This window comes from Aegilops tauschii, chromosome 3 (genome assembly GCF_002575655.3).
Source record: "Aegilops tauschii subsp. strangulata cultivar AL8/78 chromosome 3, Aet v6.0, whole genome shotgun sequence".
NCBI lineage: Eukaryota > Viridiplantae > Streptophyta > Magnoliopsida > Poales > Poaceae > Aegilops > Aegilops tauschii.
The window spans coordinates 59,926,095-59,946,816 of NC_053037.3; the positions used below are offsets into that span (position 1 = coordinate 59,926,095).

At 43.9% G+C, this 20,722-nt stretch overlaps 2 protein-coding genes across 2 annotated transcripts; both read left to right on the forward strand.

Moving 5' to 3' along the window:
* Window positions 1-14,345: 14,345 nt before the first annotated feature.
* On the forward strand, window positions 14,346-18,987 carry LOC109777913 (hexose carrier protein HEX6). The gene is made up of 2 exons (XM_020336476.4): window positions 14,346-15,025; window positions 15,537-18,987. Exons 1-2 carry the CDS (start codon window positions 14,561-14,563, stop codon window positions 16,608-16,610), a joined length of 1,539 nt encoding a protein of 512 aa, XP_020192065.1. The 5' UTR covers window positions 14,346-14,560; the 3' UTR covers window positions 16,611-18,987.
* On the forward strand, window positions 16,713-17,315 carry LOC141042268 (uncharacterized). Its single transcript, XM_073510013.1, has one exon. The coding sequence runs from the start codon at window positions 17,013-17,015 to the stop codon at window positions 17,313-17,315; it is 303 nt and encodes a 100-aa protein (XP_073366114.1). The 5' UTR covers window positions 16,713-17,012.
* Window positions 18,988-20,722: the final 1,735 nt, after the last annotated feature.

Below are 20,722 nucleotides of genomic sequence, written 5' to 3' on the forward strand. Positions count from 1 at the left end.
GATACGAGTGAGAAACTCTCATCGTAGTCAACACTTTGAACTTGTCGAAAACCTTTTTTCGACAATTCTAGCTTTGTAGATAGTAACACTGCTATCAGCGTCCGTCTTCCTCTTGAAGATCCATTTATTCTCAATTGCTTGCCGATCATCGGGCAAGTCAACCAAAGTCCACACTTTGTTCTCATACATGGATCTCATCTCAGATTTCATGGCCTCAAGCCATTTTGCGGAATCTGGGCTCACCATCGCTTCTTCATAGTTCGTAGGTTCGTCATGGTCTAGTAACATAGCCTCCAGAACAGGATTACCGTACCACTCTGGTGCGGATCTTGATCTAGTTGACCTACGAAGTTCAGTAATAACTTGATCTGAAGTTTCATGATCATTATCATTAACTTCCTCACTACTTGGTGTAGGTGTCGCAGAAACAGATTTCTGTGATGAACTACTTTCCAATAAGAGAGCAGGTACAGTTAACTCATCAAGTTCTACTTTCCTCCCACTCACTTCTTTCGAGAGAAACTCCTTCTCTAGAAAGGATCCATTCTTAGCAACGAATGTCTTGCCTTCGGATCTGTGATAGAAGGTGTACCCAACTGTCTCCTTTGGGTATCCTATGAAGACACATTTCTCCGATTTGGGTTTGAGCTTATCAGGACGAAACATTTTCACATAAGCATCGCAACCCCAAACTTTTAAGAAACGACAACTTTGGTTTCTTGCTAAACCTCAGTTCATAAGGCGTCGTCTCAACGGATTTTGATGGTGCCCTATTTAACGTGAATGCAGCTGTCTTTAATGCATAACCCCAAAACGATAGTGGTAGATCGGTAAGATACATCATATATCGCACCATATCTAATAAAGTACGATTACGACGTTCGGACACACCATTACACCATGGTGTTCGAGGTGGCATGAGTAGTGAGACTATTTCACATTGTTTTAACTGAAGGCCAAACTCGTAACTCAAATACTCTTCTCTACGATCAGATCATAGAAACTTTATTTTCTTGTCACGATGATTTTCCACTTCACTCTGAAATTCTCTGAACTTTTCAAATGTTTCAGACTTATGTTTCATCAAGCAGATATACCCATATCTGCTCAAATCATCTGTGAAGGTCAGAAAATAATGATACCTGCTACGAGCCTTAATATTCATCGGACCACATACATCTGTATGTATGATTTCCAACAAATCTGTTGCTCTCTCCATAGTTCCGGAGAACGGCATTTTAGTCATCTTGCCCATGAGGCACGGTTCGCAAGCATCAAGTGATTCATAATCAAGTGATTCCAAAATCCCATCAGTATGGAGTTTCTTCATGCGCTTTACACCAATATGACCTAAACGGCAATGCCACAAATAAGTTGCACTATCATTATTAACTTTGCATCTTTTGGCTTCATTATTATGAATATGTGTATCACTACGATCGAGATCCAACAAACCATTTTCGTTGGTGTGTATGACCATAAAAGGTTTTTATTCATGTAAACAGAACAACAATTGTTCTCTAACTTAAATGAATAACCGTATTGCAATAAACATGATCAAATCATATTCATGCTCAACGCAAACACCAAATAACACTTATTTAGTTTCAACACTAATCCCGAAAGTATAGGGAGTGTGCGATGATGATCATATCAATCTTGGAACTACTTCCAACACACATCGTCACCTCGCCTTTTACTAGTCTCTGTTTATTCTGCAACTCCCGTTTTCGAGTTACCACTCTTTAGCAACTGAACCAGTATCAAATACTGAGGGGTTGCTATAAACATTAGTAAGTACACATCAATAACATGTATATCCAATATACCTTTGTTCACTTTGCCATCCTTCTTATCCACCAAATACTTGGGGCAGTTCCGCCTCCAGTGACCAGTCCCTTTGCAGTAGAAGCACTTAGTCTCAGGCTTAGGTACAGACTTGGGCTTCTTCACTTGAGTAGCAACTTGCTTGCCATTCTTTTTGAAGTTCCCCTTCTTCCCTTTGCCCTTTTCTTGAAACTAGTTGTCTTGTTAACCATCAACACTTGATGTTTTTCTTGATTTCTACCTTCGTCGATTTCAGCATCACGAAGAGCTCGGGAATTACTTTCGTCATCCCTTGCATATTATAGTTCATCACGAAGTTCTACTAACTTGGTGATGGTGACTAGAGAATTCTGTCAATCACTATTTTATCTGGAAGATTAACTCCCACTTGATTCAAGCGATTGTAGTACCCAGACAATCTGAGCACATGCTCACTAGTTGAGCGATTCTCCTCCATCTTTTAGCCATAGAACTTGTTGGAGACTTCATATCTCTCAACTCGGGTATTTGCTTGAAATATTAACTTCAACTCCTGGAACATCTTATATGGTCCATGACGTTCAAACGTCTTTGAAGTCCCGATTCTAAGCCGTTAAGCATGGTGCACTAAACTATCAAGTAGTCATCATATTGAGCTAGCCAAAGGTTCATAACGTCTGCATCTGCTCCTGCAATAGGTCTGTCACCTAGCGGTGCATCAAGGACATAATTTTTCTGTGCAGCAATGAGGATAATCCTCAGATCACGGATCCAATCCGCATCTTTGCTACTAACATTTTTCAACATAATTTTTCTCTAGGAACATATCAAAAATAAACACAGGGAAGCAACAACGCGAGCTATTGATCTACAACATAATTTGCAAAAAACTATCAGGACTAAGTTCATGATAAATTTAAGTTCAATTAATCATATTACTTAAGAACTCCCACTTAGATAGACATCCCTCTAATCATCTAAGTGATTACGTGATCCAAAGCAACTAAACCATGTCCGATTAACACGTGAGATGGAGTAGTTTCAATGGTGAACATCACTATGTTGATCATATCTACTATATGATTCACGCTCGACCTTTCGGTCTCTGTGTTCCGAGGCCATATCTGTATATGCTAGGCTCGTCAAGTTCAACCTGAGTATTCCACGTGTGCAACTGTTTTGCACCCGTTGTATTTGAACGTAGAGCCTATCACACCCGATTAACACATGGTGTCTCAGCACGAAGAACTTTTGCAACGGTGCATACTCAGGGAGAACACTTTTATCTTGAAATTTTAGTGAGAGATCATCTTATAATGCTATCGTCAATCAAAGCAAGATAAGATGCATAAAGGATTAACATCACATGCAATCAATATAAGTGATATGATATGGCCATCATCATCTTGTGCTTGTGATCTCCATCTCCGAAGCACCGTGCTCGTGATCTCCATCTCCGAAGCACCGTCATGATCACCATCGTCACCGGCGCGACACCTTGATCTCCATCGTAGCATCGTTGTCGTCTCGCCAACTTATTGCTTTTACGACTATCGCTACCGTTTAGTGATAAAGTAAAACTATTACATGGCGATTGCATCTCATACAATAAAGCGACAACCATATGGCTCCTGCCAGTTGCCGATAACTCGGTTACAAAACATGATCATCTCATACAACACATTATATCACATCATGTCTTGACCATATCACATCACAACATGCCCTGCAAAAACAAGTTAGACGTCCTCTACTTTGTTGTTGCAAGTTTTACGTGGCTGCTACGGGCTTAGCAAGAACCGTTCTTACCTACGCATCAAAACCACAACGATAGTTTGTCAAGTTGGTGCTATTTTAACCTTCGCAAGGACCGGGCGTAGCCACACTCGGTTCAACTAAAGTGAGAGAGACAGACACCCGCCAGTCACCTTTAAATAACGAGTGCTCCAAACGGTGAAACCAGTCTCGCGTAAGCGTACGCGTAATGTCGGTCCGGGCCGCTTCATCTCACAATACCGCTGAACCAAAGTATGACATGCTGGTAAGCAGTATGACTTATATCGCCCACAACTCACTTGTGTTCTACTCGTGCATAGCATCAACGCATAAAACCAGGCTCTGATACCACTGTTGGGGAACGTAGTAATTTCAAAAAGTTTCCTACGCACACGCAAGATCATGGTGATGCATAGCAACGAGAGGGGATAGTGTTGTCCACGTACCCTCGTAGACCGACAGCGGAAGCGTTATCACAACGCGGTTGATGTAGTCGTAAGTTTTCACGATCCGACCGATCAAGTACCGAACGCACGACACCTCCGAGTTCTACACACGTTCAGCTCGATGACGTCCCTCGAACTCCGATCCAGCCGAGTGTTGAGGGAGAGTTTCGTCAGCATGACGGCGTGGTGATGATGATGATGTTCCACCGGCGCAGGGCTTCGACTAAGCTCCGCAACGGTATTACCGAGGTGTAATATGGTGGAGGGGGGCACCGCACACAGCTAAGAGATCTCAAGGATCAATTGTTGTGTCTTTGGGGTGCCCCCCTGCCCCCGTATATAAAGGAGCAAGGGAGGAGGAGGCCGGCCCTAGGAGGGGGCGCACCAAGTGTGGAGTCCTACTAGGACTCCCTAGTCCTAGTAGGATTCCACCTCCCATATGGAATAGGAAAAGAGGAAGGGAAAAACAGAAGGAAGGAAGGGGGCGCCCCCTTTTCCTATTCCAATTCGGACCAGACCAAGGGGAGGGGTGCGGCCACCCTTGAGGCCCTTTTTCTTCTTTCCCGTATGGCCCAATAAGGCCCAATACATATTCCCGTAACTCTCCGGTACTCCGAAAAATACCCGAATCACTCGGAACCTTTCCGAAGTCCGAATATAGTCGTCCAATATATCGATTTTTACGTGTCGACCATTTCGAGACTCCTCGTCATGTCCCCGATCTCATCCGGGACTCCGAACTCCTTCGGTACATCAACATACATAAACTCATAATAAAACTGTCATCGTAACTTTAAGCGTGCGGACCCTACGGGTTCAAGAACTATGTAGACATGACCGAGACACGTCTCCGGTCAATAACCAATAGCGGGACCTGGATGCCCATGTTGGCTCCCACATATTCTACGAAGATCTTTATCGGTCAGACCGCATAACAACATACATTGTTCCCTTTGTCATTGGTATGTTACTTGCCCGAGATTCGATCGTCGGTATCTCGATACCTAGTTCAATCTCGTTACCGGCAAGTCTCTTTACTCGTTTCGTAATACATCATCCCACAACTAACTCATTAGTCACAATGCTTGCAAGGCTTATAGTGATGTGCATTACCGAGTGGGCCCAGAGATACCTCTCCGACAATCGGAGTGACAAATCCTAATCTCGAAATACGCCAACCCAACAAGTACCTTTGGAGACACCTGTAGAGCACCTTTATAATCACCCATTTACGTTGTGACGTTTGGTAGCACACAAAGTGTTCCTCCGGTAAACGGGAGTTGCATAATCTCATAGTCATAGGAACATGTATAAGTCATGAAGAAAGCAATAGCAACATACTAAACGATCGGGTGCTAAGCTAACGGAATGGGTCAAGTCAATCACGTCATTCTCCTAATGAGGTGATCTCGTTAATCAAATGACAACTCATGTCTATGGCTAGGAAACATAACCATCTTTGATTAACGAGCTAGTCAAGTAGAGGCATACTAGTGACACTCTGTTTGTCTATGTATTCACACATGTATTATGTTTCCGGTTAATACAATTCTAGCATGAATAATAGACATTTATCATGATATAAGGAAATATATAATACTTTATTATTGCCTCTAGGGCATATTTCCTTCATCGACATGATGGACGGTCGATATGTATACCCCCTCTCGACCGTGATAACTTATACCACGGGAGCACCCCCCGGCCCTCTCGCTCGACCAAAACTCTCGAGGACACCCAAACCCTAGAAAAAAACGATGTCGGTCTCCTACCCCCTCCCGCCGCGCCCCTACCCTTGAAGCGTTGCCTAGGCCACCCCAAACCCGGAATAAGCTAGGTCTACATTTGCACTAATATATCCACCTGCTGTCATGTTTGTGTAATAATTGCCATGTTGTAATATTTGCAGAAACAATGGAGCACGGACGAGATGAGCAAGCAGAAGAGGTGTTGGGGGACATAATCTTAGCCGGAGGTGATATCTTGTCGTATCTTAACGACAATGATGGTCTGGAAGAACAGGGTGAAGAAGCAGGCTGCGGTGATCGAAGAGTGGAGGAGGAAAGACATGATTATGATGGCTCTGGTGACCCAATGCTGGTGCAAGAAGGAGCCCGTGGTGACGGCTCCGGTGACCGAACAGAGTCCGGCCAGGTAAATATATTAGTTAAGCCTATGCTGACTAGCTAATTGATGCATTCATTGTTTTGGTATGTACACATATTAATTAACACTCATCTTTCTTCTTTTTTCTAGCCCTCCGGATCGAGCACAACTGCGGTAAAGAGACGAGGCCCGAAGAGAAAGTTGCGCTCGGATGAAAGGTTTGAGATCACAGCAATCGCGCGCGACGGCCAACCGATTGAACCCCTCCGGACAAAGGATGCTTTTGCTGCTCAGTGCGGGGTTCTAGTTAGGGACAAGATCCCGATCAGCATCCACCAATGGTATAAGCCTAAGAAGGAAGACCCTGAGGTGTCTTATGTCAATGATATGCAGAAAGATGATCTTTGGACTGAGCTGAAGGCAAATTTCACCCTACCGCCAGAGGAGGATCCGGAGAAGCCAGTTATAGAGCAATTAATCAAGTCTCATGCTCTTAAGAAGATGGCAGACCTATTCAGGAGGTGGAAGAATGAGCTGAAAACGTTTGTCGACAAAGAAGAGACACCTGAATTCATCGGCCGGTATGAGAAGATCAGAGATCACTGGCCCGCATTTGTGGCCCACAAGACATCGGAAAAGAGTAAGAAGATGTCAGCGACAAACAAGATGAATGCTGCGAAGAAGAAGCTTCACCATCGCACGGGGTCAGGTGGCTACCTCAAAGCCCGGCCTAAGTGGGCCAAGTCTGAGAGGGATCTGCTTGATAAAGGGATCGAACCACAGACAATGAACTGGCCAGACCGTTGCCAGACTTGGTTCTTCGGGGCTGGCGGAACCTTGGACCCTGTGTCAGGGAGGTGTCGTTGGACGGACGAGCAACTTGCAATACCCGTCAAGAAGATTCAGCACTATATCGATGCAGCACAGCAAGGGACGTTCGTTCCAGACAGAGAGAACGACGAGCTCACAATGGCCCTCGGGAATCCTGAGCACCCTGGACGGACACGAGGCACGCCAGACTCCGTTCCGTGGAAGGCTGGTTTTCCGGACGCGGGCGGTTACAAAACCCAGGAGAGGAGGAAAAAAGTGGAGCAGATCCAAATTCAGCGTCTGCACGAAAGGGTTCAAGTGCTAGAGGAACAAGACAGCAATAGAGATGCCGAAACTGCCCCCGAAGCTACATCGCCATCTCAGCGTAGAAGCAGCGTGGCTTCCACCGAGCTGCCTCAGCTGGAGCATGCGGCTACTCCTAGCTACCCCGTGGATGCTATCACGGAGTCTCAACATTGCCACCTTATGGCGGAATGGCAGAACTTGAAAGTCAAGGCGGCTGTTGGCTCTGTTTTACCTACTGAACCCGGCGCAACCTACCACTGCCGGCCGATTCCTGAAGGATATGCTAGGGTGATGGTGGATGAAATAACGGAGGGATTTGAGGACCTCCAGCTTGACCACCCTACCGGTGAAGGGGAGACTCGACTGGGTTTAGCTCTGAAGACTCCATGCCTATGGCGGAAGGAGCTCATCAAGCTTCCGAACTGGACGGCTCCGGCGAGTAAGGGCACTCCGCCTCCTCCTCCGCCTCCTCCTCCGGCGAGTGATCAGGGCACTCAGCCTCCTTCTCCGGCGCGTGGCGGCACTCCGCCTCCTTCTCCGCCAGCGCCGGCGCGCCAGAGCAGCCAGCCTCCTCCTTCTCCGCCTCGTCAGCAAGGGCGGAAGAGACCCGCCGCCGCTGCGGCTGCTCCGGCGCGTCGTAGTCCTTCTCCTCCGCCTCGTAAGCAAGGAAAGAAGACAGCCGCAGCCGCTCCATCTGCTCTGCCGGCGTCTAGCAGTACAGCTGCTAGAGGCGGGAGGCAATATAGATTCGGTCCTTCTCTGAAGACTCCAGAGAAGTTACCATATGAGAGGACCAAGGAGGAGAACGCGAAGATCGTGCGAGCCGAAGTGAAGAACTTCTTTGAAGGGGTCAAAGCAAAGAAACATCCACCTCCGGAGGAGAAGGTAGATCCGGTGAAAGCAAAGCGCACTCTGGCTGCCCTGACAAAACCACCAAAGTCTCCGCCAAAAGGCAACTATGAGCGCGTTCTTGCAAAGGCATATGCCGAAGCGGAGTGGTCAGGAAGTACTGTCAGTGATAAAAGGATGAAAGAACGACGAGCTGGGAAAAAAATTGCCCAGCTCGGTGAACAAGAGAACCAATCGTGCCCCCCGCTCAAGGTGTCAAAAGACATCGTCGCTAATGATCCGGGTATGGTGCCCGGTTATACCGATCTTGGAGATTACCTGCCCGACGATGTACATTATGAAATCATGGAGGTGGACGAACACAAATACCATTACGGGAAGCCTCTCGTCAAAGATGTCAAATCTCTAAGCACGATGATGCGAAGACTACATGATTGGTACATGAAAACCTGCAGAGAGTCTGATGGGATGAGTACTTTAATGCTGAGAGTTAAACCGGAGCATGACCTCGTTGGAATTGAACTGCTGAATGTTCCATTTGAGGATTTCTTCCAGTTTTACAATCTAAAGTCCCTCGATAAAACAACGATCACTTGCTACTGTCTGTAAGTAGTACTACTTCTGTCATTAAGTCTCTCTATATAGGTCAGCTCTTTCATTGCATGTATTTATACTTATCCTCACTATATTATGCAGATTGAAGATCGCCGAATTGAAGAAAAGACAAATCGGTGATATTGGGTTCATTAACACAAATCTCATAGATGCAACTCAGGTTAAATTTCATGCCAAAGAAGCCGAGGCCAACTTGCTACAATCGTTGGTAATAAATCAAAACAAAGATATAATACTCTTTCCTTACAACTTCAAGTGAGTGTTACTGTCTTCTGCATATTCGGTTTCCCTTTATTAGTCCAGGTTATGGTAATGTAATTGATGACTTATGCATGCATGCGCAGCTTCCACTATATTCTCCTAGAGATTAAGCTTGACCCGGGAGTAGTAACCGTCTTAGACTCGAGAAGAAAAGATCCCCAGGACTATGCGAACATGACTCAAATGCTCCAGAAGTAAGTTAAATCGATCATTATCCACCATATCAGCAACTTTGTTCATTTCCTGATATCAAGTAATTGTTTTCTTTGTCTGGCAGGGTTTGGAGAAAATTCACCTCAAAAGCCCCGGGACTGCCGAACCAGCTGCAATTTAGACACCCGAAAGTAAGTACTATAGTAGCATGTTCCGCGCATCTCCTAGTGATTCAAGCGCTAGTTTGATCAACACCATTTAGCATGCTTGCTTATCAGTTTGATTGACCTCTATTTCTTGTAAAGTGGTTGTGGTAGCAACCCGGGAATAATTACTGTGGATACTACATTTGTGAGTCCATCCGCTACCATACCTGTGAGCGGGGCTACACTGAAGAACAATATGAAGTGCGTAAGCAATAATATTCACAATTTTATTTTATTACCATCATTTGTGTTGAGTTTCATTTATTCATATATATATATGTATTGACCCCCTTCTTCAAATTAGATTTTTCGGAAGCGGGATCAACTCCTAGCACCAGATCGTATGCGAGGAATTCAAGAGGAATTGGCGGCATTCTTCCTTGACCACGTGATCGCTGAAAACGGAGAATACTATGTGGACCCTGTGTTCCTAAAATATAATTAGGAGATTGTATTGTAAGAGATAATTATTGTATATATGTAGCCGGTAGTGTCGGATAGATATACGAGAACTTGTTGTTCGACGAATATCTCGGAGAAGGAGAGGTGGTCGATATCACTTCTCTCTGTATGCATATATATATGTTCATGACGATCTTCTGTTTCCTTCATTTGATTACTAGCTAGTGTGTCTACTCCTCTCCATACGTATATAGTACGTAGCGTCGACAAAGCACGGAGATAAGAGAGGACACTTCTCTCTATTAATTAGCTAGCTAACACAATATATGAAACACCTAAATTAACCCCCCAAAACCCCTAAACCACCCCCTTTCAAAAAAACCAAAAACCTCAGCTCCTGCCAGGTGCTGACGCGTGGATGCCTATTGGTCCCGGTTGGTGGCACCAACCGAGACCAAAGGCCCTCCTGCCTGGGCTCCCCGCACCGTCCACGTGGACGGCCTTTAGTCCCGGTTCGTGTAAGAACCGGGACTAAAGGGCTAGGGCATTAGAAACGACCCAACCGGGACTAAAGGCCCTTATGAACCGGGGTAAAAGCCCCTTTTCCTACTAGTGATTGAGGAAATCGTTAACTGGTAGTTGCTCGATTGGTTGACGAGTAGAGGATTAATAGGCTAATCGACCAGTTAATCAATTAGTCGGACGCTTTATCAGTTTATCGACTACTGGGTGACCCTATGAGTAGGAATTAATTGGCAAGTTAACTGGTTAATCGGCTGAATTCTTGAATAGGGATTTCAAGTATCATCCGTGTTAGCGTCCCACTTCTAGGGGCAGCATGAAGGGTATCGAGGAAGAAATCCGAGGGTTCGAAAGAAGAGCTTGATGCCGGTTTCAACTGTGATCCACTAGAACAGGCAATTTTTTTGAAATTCTATACAACATTCTTTTTTTTTTCTTGAGCAACTTCTATGTATCGTTCTTTTTTTTTTGAGACATTCTATGTATCGTTCTATGTTATCATTATGAGCACAATCGTCTACAGCATTTCAAAGTGAGCCGTCCCATTAAACCCTCCACCTGTTCGTGGTTCATTGGAAGGCTCAGAAAATTCCATCCGTTTTGGGGAGCTTCCGGGCCAAAATTTTCTCTTTTCTTTATTTCTCTATCGGTTTTCTGATTCACTCAAGTGGTTTTCCTTTTTTTCTCTTTCATTTTTCTGTTTCTTGTTCTGTTTTTTTTCTTACTTTTTAGAAAGTTTCATCAATTTCCACAAATGTTTAAAATCTTCAAAAAATGTTTCAAATATAAAAATTGTTCATGTTTTCAAATTTTGTTCGTCTTTTTTCAAAAATGGTTGAAATTTGAAAATGTTTGGAATTTAAACAATCACTATTTCTACAGAATGTTCATAAATTTCAAAAATTGTTCACATATTCAAACACTTCTTTCGGGATTCCAAAAAAATTTCACTTACATAAAATTTGTTCCTTTTTGCACTCTTTTTTTGAAAATAAATGAATATTTTTGCAAATCTTAAAACAATTTCCCAATATGTGAACATTTCTGAATTAAGTGAATTTTTGAAATTTATGACCATTTTTCGTATACATGAACTTTTTTTAAATTCCTGAACATTTTCACCAGTCTTCATGAACATATTTAGCTAATATTTTTTGAATTAGTAAACTTTTTTCCTTGAATTCATGAACATTTTCTTAATTGTACATGAATATCTTTTGGATTCACAATCAGTTTTTGAATTTGTGAACACTTATTAAATTCATGAACATTGTTTGGATTCACGAACATTATTTTTTAAAATTAGCCAACAACTTTTCAAAACCCAGTCGGAATATATAAAAGTCAAACACTAAAATATTGAAAGAAAACTTAAAGATAGAAAAAAATGCGCGTGGGAGCGCTGCCGCCAGTGACTGGCCCAAGTCGCTGAAGACCGGTTTTGTTAAAGCTATTGAACCTTCTAGAAAGTTCCCACACCGATTTTTATTTTGATTTTTTCTCCTTTTGCATTTTTGTTTTTCTTTATTTTCGTTTTTTCATTTTTGCTTCTTTTTATATATGTTTTCCCCTCGTTTTTTCTTGTTTTCGTGAACATTTTTTTAAACCAGGGACATTTTTTGTTCATTGAATTCAAAAATTGTTCATCTAATTCAAAAAAAATCATGAAATTCAAAGTTTGTTCATCATATTGATATTTTGCCATAATTTTTAAAAAATATCAAACTAAAAAAATTCTAAATTCATCCGATTTTCAAATAATGTTCTGGAATTGATAATTTGTTCATTAAGTTGAAAACAATGTTCATCAAATTCAAAATTTGATCATCTGGTAAAATAATGTTCATCAATATTCAAAAATAGGTGATGAAAAGAAATTCAATTTGTTTCATGAAAATGCAAGAAATGTTCATCAAATTAGAAATTTTCTTTATATTTTGAAAATATGAACATTTCATGAAAATACTTTGAATTGTCGAATAAATTTGTGAACTCTTTTTATTAAATTTAGGAACCTATTCTTAGTTGTACATGAACATCTTTTGGATTCACGATCATTTTCTGAAATTGTTAATATTTTAAAATTCATGAACATATATATTTTCATTCATGAACTTTTTTCTTCAAATTCTCCAACATCTTTTTTAAAACCCAGTTAGAATATATTGCAGCGGGCATATATGCTAGTGGATATATAAATAAAATTCATGTTACGATATTAATATGCATTTTTTCCAATAAATAGGATATATTAATATTCAAGAAGATATCAATTACATCCTTCCTATGCATAAACATGGTCTCAAGAGCTACTCAACCACATTCGCGAAAGAGAAAAATTCAACCAACAGAACAAATGCAACAAACCTCACTGGTACAGCCAGCTGCTATATATACGGTTTATAACCCCTTTCCGCAACGACATTTTAACCGTCGCCTTGCTAGTGTGTGTGATAGGGGGGGTCCTTTCCACACGACCCAGAAACCATCGGGGATAGGCAGTAGAAATGCATACATTTTGCATAACTGAGCGTATGTGATGCAGGCAATTATCCTAAACATGAGTCTTCAGACAACTGTTTGTGATATCTCGAATATCCCAAATGCTCCATCCTTAGTACTCGTTTGTGCTCGTAATACCATCACAGTCGGTATTCTGTGGTGTTACGTTTACGATGCGCGTCCCATCATAAACAGTTCAAGGCTATAGAACGTGTATGATAAGCAGACCATCACACACATTCACTTCTCCCGGACCGTATGCGATAAATAATTAAGAAGATTAACTAATCATCGTACGGATGTCGAATAGGATTACGAAACATCGAACCGTCGTAATAGTGTCGTACAGGATAACTATCAAACACGCTATTTGGTGGTGCAATGTTTACGATAAGTACCACATCAGAAACATATCATGATTGTAAAGCATGTACGAGTTGATTAACTTTCATGTTCAACACTTTTCCATCTGATATCGTCTTGGGGATGAATTTGTGTGAAAAATCACTAAATAATACTACAAACCCAGTTTTCTGGGAGCAACCGTACGAACTTTATGTTGCATCCGAGGTTCACTTTTTCTACAACCCATTGTTTTGGATGCAAAAGGTGCATATGACCGTGGATTGAGATTATCTAAAAAGCAAAATTTGATTGTATCGACAAGGCAAACAACTTTTGTTTTGACACTTTTCTATTTTAGGCCATTTTAGTTATGTTTTATGCCATGCTAAAATCTGGTGTTAATGCATGCATCTTGGAACTTGTCATAACATTTTATGTCTGAGCTCTGATTTGGGCTATCATTTCCATTTGTATCGTCTCGGACATGGTACTACAATGGTGAACTCTAATATTTAAACTGACCTCATCTTCCTATGATTCAAGCCACCTTTATGATCGTGTCACTCTAAGTGTCATGCCTCCCTGTTTTTGGTAAAGCTAGTGTGCCAAAAAATAGGTTGCACCACTTTTGTTCCAAGGACAATGTCACTACTCCATCGGCCTTTGCACATGTGCTGGGCAGGCGAACGTCTGGTCTGCCGACATGAATGCAGGTGGGAAGTAGTCCCGTCCGGTCACGTCCGCTCTGACCGACAGAATGCAGTGCGGAAAGCGGGCGGACACGACATGAAAGGAGGTTTTGTGTCGGCTGGGGGTGGCAGAGGTCCGGACGCCCGCAAACCTCCCCTTCGTTTTTTTTTCTAGTTTGTGAACTTTTGGACTTCCGGACCTGTTTGGAAAAATTTGGTGACTGCCGTTGGATGGCAAAAAAATGTTTGATATGTACGGTTTAGACATTTAGGGGTGATTTGGTGATCCGTGCTGGGTTGCCCTAGAGGTTGTGTATTTGTGCAATTTCCTTCAACTTTCTTTATTTTTCTATAAGGTTGCAATCCTCCATTTTTTCAAAAGAAAAAACATTTTATCCAAGGAGGACCCAACGAGTTACACCCACACGTGCGAATGGATGATAGGTACACTGCCAATTAAGTCAAACCATCGCGTGGAAAAAGTTATGCGGCTGCGGCTCACAAACAAACAAATCTGGCATGGCATGGAGCGAAATTTCAAACCAAATGGCACATCAAGCTATGACTGCATCGCATTAGCACAGCGACGGGATCCTCAAGGGCTGGAACGACGATGAGAGCTCCAGTCAACAGTCAACACCAGTACAGTGCACAGTACAGAGCCCATCCGAGAAGGCAGCCTCGCTACGTTAGTTCTCAATCATAGTGTGCTATCCTCGAGTCTGATACCAAGCTCCTACTCTAGCTTTGAATCGTACCATCGACCATGGCCGTGGGTTTTGCTGGTAGCGGCGGTGGCGAGGACCAGCAGCGGTATGGCGGGAGGGTCACAGCGTTCGCGGCGCTCTCCTGCATCACGGCGGCCATGGGCGGCGCCATCTTCGGCTACGACATCGGCACCGCGGGCGGGGTGTCGTCCATGGAACCGTTCCTGAGGGACTTCTTCCCGGACGTGCACCGGCGGATGCAGGCCGGCGCCGGCGTCGGCAACTACTGCAAGTTTGACAGCCAGCTCCTCACGCTCTTCACCTCCTCGCTCTACGTCTCGGGGCTCCTCACGGCCGTGCTCGTCGCGTCGTGGTTCACGGAGAGGCACGGGCGCCGGCCGTCCATGATCCTCGGCGGCGTCGCGTACCTCGGCGGCGCCGCGGTCAGCGGAGGGGCAGTGAACGTGTACATGGCCATCCTCGGCAGGGCGCTGCTCGGCGTCGGCCTCGGGTTCGCCAATCAGGTTACAAAATTTTTTATCGTCATTAGTCAAGTTTTTTTAGGATCGTCATTAGTCAAGTTAATTACTCTTATTGTTTCAAAATAAGTGTGTGTTTATAGGGGTAAGTATATACGCGTAGGTATAATCGCTTGCGTCTGTACCGTATTTTTTTTTAAAATAAGCGTAGTTGATTTAGTATAATTTTATATTAAATCAGTGATACTTATTTTCAAACGGAGAAATAAATACATAAAACAATAGGACTCTATTACAAATCTCACACCAGATTTTTTTACCATGGCAAATTAAACATTTTTGAAGGTAAATTACGTTTTACTAAGGAAATCAAATTTAGTTGCCGAGCATGACAAATCCGTCTCATTTTATTTTCTGATAGAAAAATTGCCGTGCTTGAAACTAAATTTGTCATCACCATGCTAATACAAATTGCCATGAAGAACGTCAGATGTGCCTAAAAATCTGACGTCATATTTTTTGCATTTTCAAGAAAAAATGACAATTTTGTTTGTAGGCAGTGCCACTGTACCTGTCCGAGATGGCGCCGGCGCGATACAGGGGAGCCTTCAGCAACGGTTTCCAATTCAGCCTCTGTCTCGGCGCTCTCGCCGCCACCGTCGTCAACTATGGCGCCGAGAAGATCAAGGCTGGCTGGGGCTGGAGGCTCTCGCTGGGCCTGGCCGGCGTCCCCGCTGTGCTGCTCACCGTCGGCGCCATCTTCTTGCCGGAGACGCCCAACAGCCTCGTTCAGCAAGGGAAAGGCCGTGGCGAGGTGAAGGCGCTGCTCCAAAAGATAAGAGGCGTCGACGCCGTCGACGAGGAGCTGGACGACATCGTCGCCGCCAACGCAACGGGACAGGCCGGCGACAACGGCCTGCGCCTCATCCTGTCGCAGCGCCGGTACCGCCCGCAGCTTGCCATGGCCTTCCTGATACCGTCCTTCACGCAGCTCACCGGGATCAACGCTATCGGCTTCTACGCGCCGGTGCTGCTGCGCACCATTGGCATGAGCGAGAGTGCGGCACTGCTGTCCACCATCGTCATGGTCATCATCTCCTCCACGTCCACCTTCGCGTCCATGCTCCTCGTCGACCGCTTCGGGAGGCGGACGCTCCTCGTCCTCGGCGGCGTCCAGATGTTCCTCTCCGAGGTGCTCATCGGCGGCATCATGGCCGCGAAGCTCCGCGACGAGGGCCAGGTCAGCAGGGCCTACGCCGTCGTCCTAATCTTCCTCATCGCCATCTACTCCACCGGCTTCGGCTGGTCCTGGGGCCCGCTCAGCTGGCTGATACCGAGTGAGATCTTCCCGCTGGAGGTCCGGTCCGCCGGGCAGAGCATCACGGTGGCGTCGGGATTCGTGTTCACCATCCTCGTCGCGCAGTACTTCCTGGCCATGCTGTGCCGGCTGAAGGCGTGGCTGTTCTTCTTCTTCGCTGGCTGGATCCTGGTCATGACGGCGTTCGCGTACCTCTTCTTGCCGGAGACCAAGGGGATCCCCATTGAGCAGATTGGGAACCTATGGGGGAGGCACTGGTACTGGAAGAGAGTTGTGGGGGTTGAGGAAGTAGACGACGGTCAGAAGCTCTAAAGCTTCTTCCACTTTCTTTCAGAGAAGAGAAAGAAAAGGGTGAAGCCTTATTCGATTCAGAGGGTTTCAAAGTGGATCGAAAAGGGTGGAGCCTGATTACAAGATGGCAAACCCGTTGCATACTTTTATGAAAAATTGAGTGGGCCTAGTCTGAACTATTCTACTTATGATAAAGAATTATATGCTCTTGTTTGGACCTTAGAAATATGGCAACATTATTTATGGCCCAAAAAATTTGTTATACATTCTGATCATGAATCTTTGAAACACATTAAAAGTCAAGCAAAACTGAACCGTAGACATGCTAAATGGGTTGAATTCATTGAGACTTTCCCTTATGTCATTAAACACAAGAAGGGTAAAGAAAATGTTATTGCTGATGCATTGTCTCGTCGTTATACTATGCTTTCACAACTTGATTTTAAAATATTTGGTTTGGAGACCATCAAAGATCAATATGTGCATGATGCTGAATTTAAAGATGTGTTGCAGAACTGTAAAGAAGGTAGAACATGGAACAAGTTCGTCGTTAACGATGGATTTGTGTTTCGTGCTAACAAGCTATGCATTCCAGCTAGCTCCGTTCGTTTTGTTGTTGTTGCAGGAGGCGCATGGAGGAGGACTAATGGGACACTTTGGCGTGAAGAAGACGGAGGATATACTTGCTACACATTTCTTTTGGCCAAAGATGAGACGGGATGTTGAGCGTTTTGTTGCTCGCTGCACTACATGTCAAAAAGCTAAGTCACGACTCAATCCTCATGGTTTATATATGCCTTTGCCTATACCTAGTGTTCCTTGGGAGGATATATCTATGGACTTTGTTTTATGTTTACCTCGAACAAACAAGGGGAGGGATTGAATATTTGTTGTCATGGATAGGTTCTTGAAAATGGCACACTTTATACCATGTCATAAAAGCGATGATGCTGTTAATGTTGCTGATTTGTTCATTCGTGAAATTATTCGCTTGCATGGTGTGCCAAATACTATTGTTTCAGATCGTGATACTAAATTTCTTAGCCACTTTTGGAAATGTTTATGGGCTAAGTTGGGGACTAAACTACTTTTTAGTACTACTTGTCACCCCCAAACTGATGGTCAAACTGAAGTAGTCAATCGAACATTGTCTACTATGCTTAGGGCTGTTTTGAAGAATAATAAGAAAATGTGGGGAGAATGCTTGCGTCATATTGAATTTGCTTATAATCGTTCATTGCATTCTACTAGTAAGATGTGCCCTTTTGAAATTGTGTATGGTTTCCTACCTCATGCACCCATTGATTTGTTGCCTCTTCCATCTTCGGAGAAGGTTAATTTTGATGCTAAACAACGTGCTAAATTGATCTTAAAAATGCATGAGTTAACTAAGGAAAACATTGAGCGTATGAATGCTAAATATAAACTTGCTGGAGATAAGGGTAGAAAACATGTTGTCTTTGCACCCGGAGATCTTGTTTGGTTACATTTGCGTAAGGATAGTTTTCCTAATTTGCGCAAATCAAAGCTAATGCCACGTGCTGATGGTCCTTTTAAGGTGTTAGAGAAAATAAATGATAATGCATATAAACTTGAGCTGCCTACAGATTTTGGGGTTAGTCCCACTTTTAACATTGCAGATTTGAAGCCTTATTTGGGTGAGGAAGATGAGCTTCCGTCGAGGACGACTTCATTTCAAGAAGGGGAGGATGATGAGGACATCAATACCATTGTTACACCCACAGCCCCTACTACTACATATACTGGACCAATTACTAGAGCTCGCGCACGCCAATTAAATTATCAGGTACTTTTGTTTCTTGGTAATGATTCTAATGTTCATGAGAATATGATGCTGCCTAAATTGGATACATTTGTTTTGCTTACGAATGAAGGGCCTGGCATGGATAAGAGTGATGAACACTGGAGCAAGACCAAGCATGGAGATGATGGCATGCGCAAGGGAAACAAGAACGGAGTTACAAGTGATGATTTCAGGACTTTGAAGCCACCATAGTGAGTGCATGAAGCCTTGGACGAAATATACAAGATGCCACTTCATAAATTTCGTCCAGAGGCTATTATAGGTGCCGCGTCACCTTATTATTGGGCCAGGCCCATGTAATTTCGAAATACTTGAGTATAGGCTATTTTTAGAGTCCGTATGTGTGGGGAAACAAGAGATAGGGTTGGTTTTAGACCCCTCCCCCAGGGGCCACAAAATTCCCCTCCTCTTCCTCAATATATACAGCCCTTAGGGCACCGTTTAGACTTTGGGTTTTGTTTAGATTAAAGTTCGCCATAGCTGCAACTTCGCGTACTTCATTTGTGTTCAACGACCAGACAAAGGCGTCGTAGAACCCCACCTTTGATCAATAAAGCTTTCCTCTTATATTCACAATATCTTGATTGCTATCTTAGTTTCTTACTTGTTCTTCGTTTGCCTGCAGGAAACATACCTTCGTGGTCAGGTTGATCGTGCTCCGGCGTGGTCAATAACCTCTCGGAGTTGGTTTAGCGATTGCTAAGGCGCGACGTCCTCGCACGTTCGTAGTCGGATCGTCAAAGTTGACTTCCTCCAAAACGATAGCCACCATCTCATCGAAAGACGGGACACCTTTGCCTCTATCAAGTGGTATCCGATTTCCAGGTTGCTCGGTGAGATTTTACAGTTTTTCGTAGTTTAGATCGAGTCTGTTCTTCATACCTATAGTCCACGAAAAAGCCAAAAAAATTTAGGGTTAGTTCATCCTATCCGAACCAATCTGAGCCTTTGCATAATCTTTTCTGTTTTTGCTTTGTTGAATCTGCGGTTGCATCGTCGTGTCAAGTTGCTGGTCTTAGCGTCTAGTCCTTTAGAGTTTCGAGTTCCGTTCACAGGTTGTCACGTCGCCGCTGCCATATATCACCACCGCATCGTCATCATCGCTGCTGCCATATACCACCACCGCACCAACTTCATCGCCGCTGCCATATACCACCACCATATATTCACTGCCAATCCGAGTCCATATACGCCACCAAATATCAGTCGCCATCACTCCAATCTGAGTCCACCTGCAACATATATCCGCCACCAATCTGAGTTCCACCAGATTCATCTCCGCCACCAGTCCGAGATTCCACCAGATTCATCTCCGCCACCAGTCCTAGTCCGAGTCCAGTTATTGTTGCTTTGCTTTCAATTTCCAGATCACGCGATACTCCGAGTCGTGACAGAGTAGGACTCCCCAACTTCCGAGCCATCCGCAGAAGAAAAATGGTTTCAGTTTAAAAAAAAGCGAAGTATGGAAAATTCTGGCTAGGCAGGTTTTAGGACATTTGTAGACTTTTCTGAAAAAAAATTGTTGCGGAGCAAAAAAAAGGAAAAAAAGTGCAAAAAAAAGTGAAAAAAGAAAAAAAATTCAGAGTGTGCTCCTCCCTTGTTTACGTGTAGCGCCGTGATTTTGTTAGTGTTCTAGGCTCGCGTCTCTAGTACGGTCTAGCCTAGGACCAGCACAGTACCGTCATTGAGCGTTTATTCAACTTTGCATATCTGAATTGATTATTGTTGGCCCTTTTTGCTACCATATTATAAGCCTTCCCAGCTCCACATACATCTACGTCGTGCGTTTGACTCTCCCTGGTAATCGCTCTATCCAAGCTTTGAGAGTTTTGACTACAACGGTTGCTGGTTACCACCTGCTGCTTGGTAAGAACTGGTAAGAATTTGAGATTTTCTTGACGGATTTGTGACACCCACCACCACCACCAATTGTTAGTAGTCTGTAGGATCATATTATTGTGTGTTTCTATTGCTTCTAACCATGCCAGGATCACAAGCCGACGAGATTGACTGGGAGAATTTAACGAACAAGGAGCTTCATGATAAGTTTCAGCAAATGATGACTAAACAGGTGCAAGATGTGCTGAACAATTTTGAAGAGGCCATGGAGAAGATCACTGGCCTTGAGAAGACGTTCGAAACAAAGCTCGATAACAGATTTAATGAACTGCTTGCGCGTCTTCCACCACCGGCTGCACCTGCCGCACCTCTGCAACAACAACAACAACAACAACAACAACAACAACAACAACAACAACAACAACAACAACAACAACAACAACGACTACCTCCACTTCGCGAAACAGCC

Coding starts and splice junctions, on each gene's coding strand:
- LOC141042268 (XM_073510013.1), top strand. CDS start 17,013: ATGCTTTCACAACTTGATTTTAAAATATTTGGTTTGGAGACCATCAAA.
- LOC109777913 (XM_020336476.4), top strand. CDS start 14,561: ATGGCCGTGGGTTTTGCTGGTAGCGGCGGTGGCGAGGACCAGCAGCGG. Junction 15,026..15,536: donor GCCTCGGGTTCGCCAATCAG/GTTACAAAATTT, acceptor TTTTGTTTGTAG/GCAGTGCCACTGTACCTGTC.